Source organism: Hypomesus nipponensis, chromosome 22 (assembly GCF_054491055.1).
Source record: "Hypomesus nipponensis isolate SF chromosome 22, ASM5449105v1, whole genome shotgun sequence".
NCBI classification, from domain to species: Eukaryota; Metazoa; Chordata; class Actinopteri; order Osmeriformes; family Osmeridae; genus Hypomesus; species Hypomesus nipponensis.
The window spans coordinates 2,133,731-2,147,438 of record NC_140382.1 but is presented as its reverse complement, the minus strand read 5'-3'; the positions used below and the strand labels follow the sequence as shown (position 1 = coordinate 2,147,438).

Sequence of the window (13,708 nt, the reverse complement as noted above, 5' to 3'; positions counted from 1 at the left end):
TGTCACCACGACATGAACCGCTGCCATAAACCCAAATACATTTACATTACATTTAGTAATTTAGCAGACGCTCTTATCCAGAGTGACTTACAGTAAGTACAGGGACATTCCCCCCAAGGCAAGTAGGGTGAAGTGCCATGCCCAATGTCATTTTGCACAGCTGGGAATTGAACCTGCAACTTTCTGATTGCTACCCCGATTCCCTAACTGCTCAGCCATCTGACACCCCCAATAGGGACATCACCGACAGCGCAGTGAGACATGGAAAGCACAATCACACAGACAGCAATCTTTTGACAAGTTGTCCTCCTCGCCGTGTTAATTGCGGCAATATTGCCCTTTTTGGGGATAATTCCAAACAACTCAAATCTATTTACGCTTCTGAAAATAACACCACTCTGAAGTTTTACGCTCTGCTTTTTATGACATAACTCTTTTTTTAAACGATTGTCTGATCCAGGCTGCTTCTGTTCTCTGTGTGCGTGCACAATCTAAGCTTACTGAGGTCTAGCTGGAATTAGCATTGCTTGTTAGCGGAACGGAACGTTTGTGGAACGGCTTGAGGCTTAAGTCTAAGTTTACGTTTTCCTTAAGCAAGGCTTTTTTGTTAATGATGTCGATGGAATACCCCCCTGGTGCCAAGTGTGATCATATTCAAGTTGAGACTAGGTCGTTTTTTACATTATGCTCACCTGGGCACACCAGGGGGTGCGCGGTTTGGCCTTGAGGGTACAGTGGGGGGAGGCCCCCCAAAGGAGTCTGGGGAGCCCCCGGGGCGAGAGGGGACTGGAGGTCCACCGGCAGACAGGAGGACAGAGGCTGAACCACGAGAACCAGGGCGTGCTGGGGGGCCCGGTGGGGCTCTCCTCTGAGGTGTCGGACTGGTGGAGGGAGACCTGAGGCAAGGAAAGGTACAGAGAGGAGAAGGAAAAAGATTAAGAGCACAGAAACCCACACACAGTGAAAGTAAGTTCCTAAAAGCACCAGAAAGAGGAGCACTACTTTTTAGTGCTCATATCTCTCCTTCCCACATATTCTTCTGTAAATCCATACCTTCCCCCAGAGCGGTTGTTCTGCACTTGCAGCCAGGAGTCATCAACGGGCGGCGGCATGGGGGCACTGACGGTGGAGGTGCAAATGTCACCAATGATGTTGAGTGCCTCACGCAGGGCATGGTACATACGCAGCATCTCGTCCCTGTGCTGCGCCTGCTCTACTGACTCCTCCATCAGAGTGTTCTGGTCACCGCACGAGTACAGCTGGGCCAGAAGCTCTGCATTAATAAACTCCTTGGTCTGAAGGTAGAGAGGTGGGATTTCAGAAAATCACAACAGCTTGACCTTGAATTATTGAAATATTCATTTACATTTACATTTAGCAGACGCTCTTATCCAGAGCGACTTAAAGTAAGTACAGGGACATTCTCCCCGAGGCAAATAGGGTAAAGAGCCCTGCCCAAGGACACAACGTCATGTGCACCGGCCGGGAATCGAACTGGCAACCTTCAGATTACTAGCCCGATGCTTTAACCGCTCAGCCACCTAACTCCCTCAATTCCCAGCTGTAGTAGTAGTTTTATTATCTGCAGCCATGAGAAAATCAACAAATTACTCTCAGAGGCTTTTGTTACTGGCGAGGCATCTTCAAGATTATTTTTTAATTAATCACAGCAGGGGAATCCTACTATTTAGGTACTTTACTTACTTTTTCTTTTTAAAACTTGTACAATGCCCGTTGCGGATCAATAAAAACATTTACATTTGTAAACTCACAATACAGTCTTTAGGAGTGTATGCATTATTTTGTACAGTTTATTGCCTACATGACATTGACAATAGTGTTTAGCAGGGGTGTGACAATACACTCAACAGGGCCCAGACATGGGCCCAACAATTTCCATTCACAGCATTGTGAAGTGAAAAACGGGGTTACCAGGTAGTGGTTTTAACAAACCGTGAGCCTAACCCTGAACTCTGAGTTGATTTACTCTAAAATGGGAAACTCTTAACTTTTCGGTCCAGAAAAGCTGATTTGAATTTGTTAAGTAAACTCGGAGTACCTCTGAGTTAAGCGCGGGCATGAGAACTATTCAAAGCCAATATCAATGGAGCTCCGATACTAGGATCAACCATGGCAGCCAGCGACAAAAAACTTCCTATTTCACCACACTTCAGATATAAGTTTTCAGGGCTCTCAAGTTTTGAAGTCAGGCAAGAGTAACATTCCTCCCCCCCGGGGGTCAAAATTAATTAATTAATTGCTTTTTACCTGACATCTTTGAAAGGCAGACAATTCATTTAAATCTTATTAAAATAAACATTTTAATATGCTGAAACTGTAGGATATTTTAAGTTACTTTTGAAGTCCCTTCATTAATTCAGCCTTCAGTGTACTGGTATATATATGCTGTACTTAAGTGTGTAGTAGAGTAAAGTACCTTAATTTCTTACTGTTTTATTGTGTTTGTGCGGCTTCTATTTCGAAGCGGCGTACAGTCCGGTTTTAGAACAAAAAAGTGGCTTCTTTCAAGTTCTCTATTTAGTTCTCAATACTTGAACGGGGACTTATTACTTGAATGAGGAATTATTTTCCGTGTCGTCTGTGAAAGAAATTTTGGGCCTATGTACAATTAATGTGTTTTAGAAGTTTACAGTTGGCTAAAAAGCTTGATACAATGTATGTTGATTCAACTCATTTGGTAGAGATGCCACCTGTAGTTTTATAACATCTAACTAGGAGACGTGAAGTCTAAGAGAAGGGAAGTCTGGGTGACCTGAAAGAGTTCTTGTCACCTGGGGGGAGGAGACAGTTGTTCCGAAGACAATGTGGATTCAACTGTATTGTTCTAAGGATTTAACCAATGACAGAAGAGATTTGGCATTGCTTCATGTCTGTAGGATGGACCAATCACTTTTGAGAACTGTCGTATCTATAAAATGGTCTGTTGAAGAATTTTCTGGGGGGGTTCAGGGCCATCAGCTGAGTAGTGCTGGTGGGCTGGATTCTCCCGGTTCCATTCGAGAATGCTAGATGGAGCTGAATGGAATTGTCTTTGTGTTATTGTCTTATGTTTGTGTGCAAATGATGTTATGTTGGTAACGTTATTATTTTTAAAATCTACGTCAAATAAACATTAACTCTATACTTCACCCGACTTCAGCTTGAACGATTGATTCTCTCAAAAATGTCCACGACACGTCTCAGTTACATTATCAGGGATTGGAAATACAGTGACTTGCTAAAGTAGGCAAATGGCTAGTAGAACATAACATTTCATAATAATTTCAGTTAATCAAACAGCTGCAAGACCCAGTGAAATGTTATAGGCTAGCTAGCAAGCTAACGCTATTATTGGTGCTAGTTAACATGACTAATTCAACTTTGGTAGTGTAACCGATTTCTTTGTAGATTAGTTTTAGATATAATTGATTGTGTGGACAATGAGACATGGACGTGGTCTCTTTTCAAAACTTGTATTTTAGCACTGCTCTTCTTGACATCACCGTTCGAACAGCCCTTACTGATTTCACGTAATGGTTTCGCCATAGACAAAATAAAGAGTAGACGCCGCATTGGCTGCTGGGCGTGAGAAATGCGGCCGCCATCTTCGAAAGGGCAAATTCCTAGTTGCTTAGCATCAGAATAAACAAGATACCAGCACTGTGCAGCATTTCCTGCTCAAATCGGCAGACAATCGCAAACAGGGCTCGGGGGATTACTCTTCACAAGTAAAATTTAACATTACTCTACTATTGGTTTTATTTTGTGAAAAGAATAACCATGTCCTGTATCATAGCTACATGTATGACCTTTGCAGCAAAGCAAACTGCATGAAAATCAGTTCGGTATTCAGTTTGGTATGATCAATTAAATGCGCTGACAGATCATTGCCCCAGCCAACGGATTACACTGAGTGGAGCGGTTGCCCTTTCCAAGATGGCGGCCCCACGGCTCGTCAGTGCCAGTAGCGGTCGATGAGGCGACTACTCTTTATTATGTCTATGGTTTCAGCAAATTCGGCAACTCCAGAGGGACAAAACACCCTTGTCTGTTGTCACATAGAAAGGTCTGCTACAATAGGCTATCCTCGTGATTTGCAAACTAAAAAAACTTATAAAAAAATAATTTTGTAGACATAACAATGGATTCTGCCACTAAATGAGTGACTTGGCTTTATTTCTGGAGATACTATCCACAACGGAAGTGTGTTAACCAACACAATGCTGTAAGATCGCCTAATACTCGTGCATTGCTCTTGGTACCCAGAATGCCCTGCGGCAAGCTGAAAGTTTAGGGCATTAGCTTGGTTAAATAAGCATTGCTTGGAGTTCTATTGTTGTGTTCGTTTTGTTTTGATATGTGTAATGCTATGGTCTATAGTTTAGATAATTTGAGTGTTCACCCTGATTGGGAATGTTGTCTAGTTATCCAAGGTGTCCGCCGTACGCAGTGTGACTTTGCAAGTAATCCATCATGAGCATAGGTTCGCTCAACGTTGGCTGCGCAATGGTAACGTTTGCATTGAAAGTGCGACTTGTATTCCAGTGCGGCTTGTACTCCAATTTAGACGAAGGGCCCATTCTGGGGGCCCGGGATTTATTTTTCAAGTATACTAAATCTTAGCATACTTGAGTATACTTGAAGACTGGTTAATCATCAGCATACTTCAAGTTATTGAATGATTAGTTCATTTGAAGTGTGCTCTTTTGGAACAACTCATTTTGTACTAAATATATTTTAGTTGTAATTAAATTGTATTGAAGCACATATTAAAGTGTATTAAGTGTACTTTTATGTGCTTAAGTGGAACAACTTGAAGTATACTTAGTACACTTTAAGTATACGGTTATGTCCATATACTTAGTGTACTTGAAGTTGTTCCACTTTAGCACATACAAGTACACTTATACACTTTAATATGTTCTTTAATACAATTTAATTACAATTAAAATATACTTAGTACAAAATTAGTTGTTCCAAAATAGCACACTTCAAATTAACTAATCATTCAATAACTTGAAGTGTACTGATGATTAATCAGTCTTCAAGTATGCAAAGATTTAGTATACTTTGCATATTCTTTTTTTACCTGGGTATATTTAAAGGCCATATGCATAAAGCATTATACAGCATTATACATGTACTTGTTCTTAATTACCATACAGATATAATGGAGTATAAGCATAGCTATAGACACTCGTAATGACTCATGAAAACTTGTGATGTTGTATACCAATACTGATGATGCATTATATTTATAACTAGAGAGGGTACATTTCCTGGGAGATGGGTCCTTTTTGTTTACTGATATTTCTGTATATTTTAAATGAGTGTGCATACTTAACTTAAAAAGTTATGAGAAATCGTTGGTGATTGCGTTCACATCAACTCTTGACTATGGGAAGTCAACCAATGGTTAAATGATAAAATGGCTTGTCATACTTACTAAAAAAGCTTAGAATTGTATTTTGGATATCAAGAATCCAAATTTTGGATATCAAGAATTCATTGGTTAAGTGATAAAACGGCTTGTCATAACAGACATCTTTGGATTTAAATAATTATAAAAATTAACGTTGCTTAGTGTGCACACTGTTAGATCCTTTGGAGAACAATTCCACTGCTCATCTTACTAGTATGATGTTGCACCGATGCACCTGTACACCAGTTGCTTTTCGCTTGGACATAACTTGCTTCCTGTTGATTTCCTATTTGTGTCGATTCTGACTGCACACATCACTGCTGTTGCGTTCCCTTACAAGGAGCTGTCAGGGCGTGTATGTATGCAAATTTAGGAGCACAAGGACGCGCTTTCAACTTAAGAAAACTCTTCCCAGGGAGCACAGCTCAGAAAACTTCTGCTGCATAGGAACACATTTTGAAGCGTTCATGATTTTGGTGGATGTCTTTTTCTTACGTTGTTTTTCCGAAGCCCATAATAAACATTTCAGAAGAAACTTAATTGCAGAAGAATGACCTGAACTTATTTTTCAACAGACTCGATCAGCAATCAGCCATCCATCCCCCCCCCCCCCCCCATCTGCCGGGATAAACACTCTCCTTCGGTACCAGTGAACATCCAGGGAATGGTCATTGAGATTGTGAGATCTTATAAGTACCTGGACTGGACTGACCACACTCATGCGATCTACAAAAAGGGACAGAGCACACTCTACCTGCTGAGGAGACTGAGGTCTTTTGGAGTGCATGGTGCACTCCTGAGGACCTTCTTTGACTCGGTGGTAGCATCAGCCATCTTCTATGGAGTGGCCTGCTTGGAAGGATGCCAGGAGGATGACTGCTAAGATATAATCTCTGATGGACAACACCTCCCACCCCATGTGGGACGCCCAGGCAGCTCTAAGCAGCTCCTTCAGCCACTGGCTGATTCACCCCCGGTGTGTGAAGTAGAGGTACCGCAGGTCCTTCCTTCCTGCTGCTGTCAGGCTGTACAACCAGCTGTACTCCCAGTAGACCACCAAACACCAAATCTGTGCAATATATTTAATTATTTAAGTACTCAGTCATTATTATTATTATACTTATTTTGCACTCGGCGTTGCTGTTATAATTAGGGTTGCAAAATTCTGGGAATATTCAAAATTTGAAACTTTCCATGGGAATTTATGGGAATTTACGGGAATAAATGGGAATTAACAAGAATAATCTGGACATTTTGTGGTAATTTGCATGTATTTGTCATAAGCAGACATGCATGGAAACATTTATAATAAAAATTTTAAAAAGTAGATTTTTTACTTTTTTGACATTTTGTGAGTAGTAGTTGCCCAACTCACGCTTGTTGATGGATCTCGAAAGCCGCGAATAATCGAGGTGATGGTGTACTTTTGTGTGGACATACAGACATCCTACTCTCACTGCTGTAAAAATTGAGTCTACTGTATATAAATAAACTTGGTATTAAATGAACATGGCTTAAATGTGTAACTAAGTTCACAGCTCCAAAAATATGTTGCATGCTATAATTGAAATCTATCTGTTTGCAATACCGCTCTTGGCCTCTACGCAATTTGGCGCTTTCACACTTGGCAGGCATAGTGCTGAAACGTTCAGACGCAACACTGATGACAAAGACGTTCAAAAACAACAACGTTTTATGTTTACGTTTATGTTTCTGGCAGACAATGTTCCCAACCAGCTGCATTCAGGGTCCAGCTGAGCTAGGCATGCATAGACTTGTTCTCAACTTCATTTAAGTTCCCTGTTATAAGCTTTTGCAAAAAAACTTTAGCAAATTTTCTTTTTCTCCAAATTCCCCAAATTCCCGAGCCAAAATCCCAGTGGAAACTTTCCGCCCCTTTGCAACCCTATTAATAATGCAAATTTCCCCATTGTGGGACTAATAAAGAATTATCTTATCTTAATTGCATTACTTGAATCTGCGCGAACGGGTCCTTTGACAGTTTGGGCATAAGTAAAGTTTATGTGACAAAAAGTGAAGCTAATGGTAGCTAACTAGCTATCCCTCAGACCACACACGACACGTGTATTCATAACAAGGCCATAACAAGCTGTGAGTCAGTCGAGACTCAGTGAACGACAGTCTTAAATCATTTTTCCACTTGCATAGCTAGTTACAGCTGACAAAAAATAACGAATACAGCCCAGGGTGGTGTGGGTGGCCGCGGGTCCTTAAAAAGTCTTAAACCCCTTTTCCTAAAAATAAGTCCTTAAAAAGTATTGAATTGTCTTAAATTCAGATTAGATGGGTCTTATTTTTTTATTGTGTCATGTCACTGCGAAAATGCAAGCAATCTGTTCTGCCAGGTCGAAAAAAAAATTGTAGGCTATATGCGCTGCGTTGTCTATGGTTAGGTCAGAGCGAGGCCTACTGCGCAGATTTTGATGACGTAAAGCATCGGCAATAGCCACTCAACTTAAAAACATGGAGAAATGAAAGTAACATTACAAATGGCTAGTATTCTTGGTTAAGGTTGGTGCCTGGAAATGCTTATGAAGCGAATTGCGCGTCTGAAGAATTTCAAACTTGGCACAATGGGGATCAGAGCAATGGAATCGCACGTGCAGAGCAAAAAACACAGAAACTACGTAAAGGCATGCCAGCAGCTTGCAATTGATAGTTTCTGCTCCGCCGCTAGCAACGATGTCAACGCTACAACGCTGGATGTTAAGATAGGAAATCAAAAGCCAACAATGCCATCTGACCTCTGAGCAATTGCACACATTTAGTCAATGGGCCTCATTCTCGAATGCAGTTAAGAAGAATTTAAGAAGGAATTTCTTCTGAATTGGATTTAGGAAAACATTTTGCATTCATGAAAGTTTTCTCATCTGGGATATGTTCTGAGCTTCAGTAGACTTTCCAAACTTGAAAGAGCAGTCGTAAATCGGCCACTTCCGGGGGAGCACAGTTTAGAAAACTTCTGCTGCGTAGGAACACATTTTCAAGCGTTCATTAATTTGGCGAATGTCTTTTTCTTATTTGTTTTTCCGAAGCCCGTGAATGAGGCCCAATGCAAGCAAAAAGCAATTGTGCCATATTGTATGCCTCGGGTGCACACTCCTCCCTTTAAATAGGTCGAGTTATCAGTGATAATTGGATGGCATGGTTGAATTAATATGATGTTCAAGTCCAAGTGCAAGTTAAAGGTTTTATTTGTCACATACAACATCAAACGTTTAAACATACAATAAACATAATATGTTTCATTGTATGCACCCTTCCTGCCAAAGCAAATTCCTTGTCTGTGCAAACATTCGTGGCAAATAAATCCCATTCTGATTCTGATAGGAGTAAGATGAACAGTGGAATTGTTCTCCACTGGATCTAACAGTGTGCACACTAAACAAGGTAAATTATAATAATTATTTTAATCCAAGGATGTCTGTAGAGTTGATGTGAACGCAATCAGTAACGATTTCTCACAAATTCATTAACACTTCTAACATGGAGAGTTTACTTAAATGCAATTGGCCAACTTGTGTTTTTTTAAGGAATAGCATTTGAGACAACTCTGGGCAATTTACGACTGCTATTTCGAGTTTGGAAAGTCTTCTGAAGTTCAGAACAAATCCCAGATGACAAAACTCTCATGAATGCCAAATGTTTTCCTAAATCCAATTCAGAAGAAATTCCCTCTTAAATTCTTCTTAACTGCATTCAAGGGCCTCATTCAACAATATCTTCCTAAGTTATTTCTTAAATTTTTTCTTAAGAAAGTTCCTACGAAAAATCTACGTGTGATTCATGAAGTATTCTTAAACAGCAGAATTGTTCGCAGGTGTGTTTTTAGAATGATGAATCCCAATATTTCGTAAGTTGAAAGCTTGTGCCCCGTTGACCCTATTTAGCATAAGTAAACGCCCCATTAATTCCCATAAAAGGGCATGATATGGCAGGGCCGAGTGCACACACAGAGAAATGTCAAAACGACGTGGTAAAGACGGTGCAGGCCTCGACAAAAGACAGAAAAACTTGAGTAATTCTGAAGTGGAGGTACTGCTGCAAGAAGTTCGCGTCAAACGATACATCATATTTAATAGCGTCGGCTGTGGATACAAATCAGTAAATAAAACCGATGCATGGTATGCAATTACTCATGCAGTGAACGCTGTATCTGGAGAAGTGCGCAGAACTGATGAAGTAAAAAAAAAAAAAAAAAGTTTAACTTTAATCTGAATTCTTAAACAAAAAAAAAAGACTGTTTTTTTGACTGTTACAAATATCCATGAGGACTGCTCTTGGAAGCCTAAAGCGTTCCAGCAGGTAGCCTACTTGTCGGGGATCGGGTCGCGGGGGCAACGACCTAAGCAGGGAGGCCCAGGCTTCCCTCTCCCCGGCCACTTCCACCACCTCTTCCTGGGGGACCCCGAGGCGTTCCCAGGCCAGCCGAGTGACATAGTCCCTCCAGCGTGTCCTGGGTCTTCCCCGGGGCCTCTTCCCAGTGGGACGTGCCCGGAAAACCTCACCAGGGAGGCGTCCAGGAGGCATCCTAATCAGATGCCCGAGCCACCTCAGCTGGCTCCTCTCGACGCGGAGGAGCAGCGGTTCTACTCTGAGCCTCTCCCGGATGACCGAGCTTCTCACCCTATCTCTAAGTGAGAGCCCGGACACCCTGCGGAGAAAGCTCATTTTGTCCGCTTGTATTCGCGATCTCGTTCTTTCGGTCACTACCCATAGTTCGTGACCATAGGTGAGGGTAGGAACATAGATCGACTGGTAAATAGAGAGCTTCGCCTTTCGACTCAGCTCCTTCTTCACCACGACGGACCGATGCAGAGCCCGCATAACTGCGGACGCCGCACCGATCCGCCTGTCGACCTCGCGCTCCATTCTTCCCTCACTCGTGAACAAGACCCCGAGATACTTGAACTCCTCCACTTGGTTCAGGATCTCCTCCCCGACCCGAAAATGGCACTCCACCCTTTTCCGGTCGATAACCATGCCTCAGATTTGGAGGTGCTGATTCGCATCCCAGCCGCTTCACATTCGGTTGCGAACCGCTCCAGTGATAGCTGAAGGTCACGGCCCGATGAAGTCAACAGGACCACATCATCTGCAAAAAGCAGCGACCCGATCCTGAGGTCACCAAACCGGACCCCCTCAACACCCTGGCTGCGCCTAGAAATCCTGTCCATATAGGTAATGAACAGAATCGGTGACATAGGGCAGCCCTGGCGGAGTCCAACCCTCACCGGAAACAAGTTCGACTTACTACCGGCAATGCGGACCAAACTCTGGCACCGGTCGTACAGGGACCGGACAGCCCCGATCAGGGAATCCGGTACCCCGTACTCTCGGAGCACCCCCCACATGAGCCCCCGAGGGACACGGTCGAACGCCTTTTCCAAATCCACAAAGCATGTGTAGACTGGTTGGGCGAACTCCCATGTACCCTCCAGGACTCCGCGGAGGGTATAGAGCTGGTCCACTGTTCCACGGCCAGGACGAAAACCACATTGCTCCTCCTGAATCCGAGGTTCAACAATCCGGCGGACCCTCCTCTCCAGGACCCCTGAATAGACTTTCCCAGGGAGGCTGAGGAGTGCGATCCCCCTAAAGTTGGAGCACACCCTCCGGTCCCCCTTTTTAAAGAGGGGAACCACCACCCCGGTCTGCCAGTCCAGAGGCACTGTCCCCGATGTCCACGCGATGTTGCAGAGTCGTGTCAACCAAGACAGCCCTACAACATCCAGAGCCTTAAGGAACTCCGGGCGGACCTCGTCCACCCCAGGGGCCCTGCCACCGCAGAGCTTTTCAACCACCTCGGCGACCTCGGCCCCAGAGATAGAAGGGCCCCCCCCGATGTCCCCAGACTCTGCCTCCACGTCGGAAAGCGTGTTGGTGGAATTAAGGAGGTCTTCAAAGTATTCCTTCCACCGATCCAGGACGTCCCCCGTCGAAGTCAGCAGCGCACCGTCCCCACCGTATACAGTGTTGACAGAGCACTGCTTCCCCCTCCTGAGTCGCCGGATGGTGGTCCAGAACCTTTTTGAAGCCGTTCGGAAGTCATTCTCCATGGCCTCGCCGAACTCCTCCCATGCCCGGGTTTTTGCCTCCTCGACCGCCAAAGCCGCGTTCCGCTTGGCCTGCCGGTACACATCAGCTGCCTCAGGAGTCCTACCAGCCAATAAAGCCCGATAGGCCTCCTTCTTCAGCTTGACGGCATCCCTCACCTCCGGAGTCCACCACCGGGTCCGAGGGTTACCGCCGCGACATGCACAGACCGCCTTGCGGCCGCAGCCGCTTCAACAATGGAGGCCCGGAACATGGCCCATTCGGACTCAATGTCCCCGCCCCCCCCCGAGACATGATCGAAGCTCTCCCGGAGGTAGGAGTTGAAGCTCCATCTGACAGAGGGTTCCGCCAGCCGTTCCCAGCAGACCCTCACATTACGTTTGGGCCTGCCAGGCCTGACCGGCGTCCTCCCCCACCATCGGAGCCAACTCACCACCAGGTGGTGATCAGTTGACAGCTCCGCCCCTCTCCTCACCCGAGTGTCCAAGACATGCGGCCTCAAGTCTGACGACACGACTACGAAGTCGATCATCGAACTGAGACCTCGGGTGTCCTGGTGCCAAGTGCACATATGGACACCCTTATGCTTGAACATGGTGTTCGTTATGGACAAGCCGTGTTTAGCACAGAAGTCCAACAACAGAACACCACTCGGGTTCAGATCGGGGGGGCCGTTCCTCCCAATCACGCCCCTCCAGGTCTCACTGTCATTGCCCACATGAGCATTGAAGTCCCCCTGGAGGACGAGGGAATCCCCGGGAGGAGCGCTTTCCAGCACCCCCTCCAGAGACTCCAAAAAGGGTGGGTACTCTGAGCTGCCGTTTGGTGCATAAGCACAAACGACAGTGAGGACCCGTCCCCCCACCCGAAGGCGGAGGGAGGCTACCCTCTCATCCACCGGGGTGAACCCCAATGTACAGGTGCCGAACCGAGGGGAAACAAGTATTCCCACCCCAGCTCGACGCCTCTCACCAAGGGCAACTCCAGAGTGGAAGAGAGTCCAGCCCCTCTCAAGGAGACTGGTTCCGGAGCCTATGCTGTGCGTCGAGGCGAGGCCGACTATATCTAGCCGGAAACTCTCTACCTCGCGCACCAGCTCAGGCTCCTTTCCCGCCAGCGAGGTGACGTTCCACGTCCCTAAAGCTAGCTTCTGCAGCCGAGGATCGGACCGCCAAGGCCCCCGCCTTCGGCCGCCGCCCGTCTCACACTGCACCCGACCCCCATGACCCCTCCTGCGGATGGTGAGCCCACTGGAAGAGGGTCCCACGTTGTCTCTTCGGGCTGTGCCAGACCGGGCCCCATGGGAAAAGGCTCGGCCACCAGGCGCTCGCCATCGAGCCCCACCCCCGGGCCTCGCTCCAGGGGGGGGCCCCGGTGACCCGCTTCCGGGCAGGGGCAACTGAGAACCATTGTTGTATTTCTTCATGGTTGGTTTTTTGAGCCACGCTTTGTCTGGTCTTTCACCTGGAACCTGTTTGCCTTGGGAGACCCTACCAGGGGCATAAAGCCCCCGACAACATAGCTTCCAGGATCACTAGGACACGCAAACCCCTCCACCGCGGTAAGGTGGTGACTCAAGGAGGGGCCTACTTGTCGCTCTCTGCAATAAATCGGTATGGTCAAGGAAGATGTGTATACAATAAATACGCCATTGTGTGGTGTAGTCCTAGTGTGCGAAATAATCCTACTTTGGGTCTATAAATACAGTGATAAGTCACTTATTATTTGATGGCAAAGTTCCCTGTTAACATAATAGATTTGAAGGCAACGCAAGGCTAGTTTACAGTTTTTTGAATGACCTATCTCAGAGTAGCTTCATAGAATGTACGGTTACTGTATTGAAAAAGAAGAAGAAATAACATAATTGCTGCAGTAAAGGCTTCATTTGCAACAGGACAAGAAATATGCAATATAGCTTCAATTTACAGTATTACCCTAGCTCTGGCCCTTCTCTCTTAGCGCCACCACACATTCTAACTCCTCTCCCTCTCCATTGTCCCACTCCTCTCCCTTGGCCTGGTACTTGTCTTCCGCTTCCTTGGCCTGGTACTTGTCTCCCTCTGCCTTGTTCCACTCCTCTCCCTTGTCCTGGTACTTGTCTTCCTCTCCCTTGTGCAGGCATTACTGTATTCTTACTTTCTTGTGTTGCTCTATATTGTTCTTTTTCCACACCAGATCAGCCAAAAGAGGTTCTCTTTACTGTCTATA

General features: G+C 45.4%; 1 protein-coding gene across 1 annotated transcript in view; it reads right to left on the bottom strand.

The window, feature by feature from the left end:
* Positions 1-688: 688 nt before the first annotated feature.
* Positions 689-13,708, bottom strand: part of dnm1a (dynamin 1a) — a 164,558-nt gene continuing 151,538 nt past the window's right edge. Inside the window, 2 exon segments of the mRNA XM_084686659.1 lie at positions 689-896; positions 1,054-1,295. Of these exon segments, the coding sequence (XP_084542785.1) occupies positions 689-896; positions 1,054-1,295 (450 nt within the window).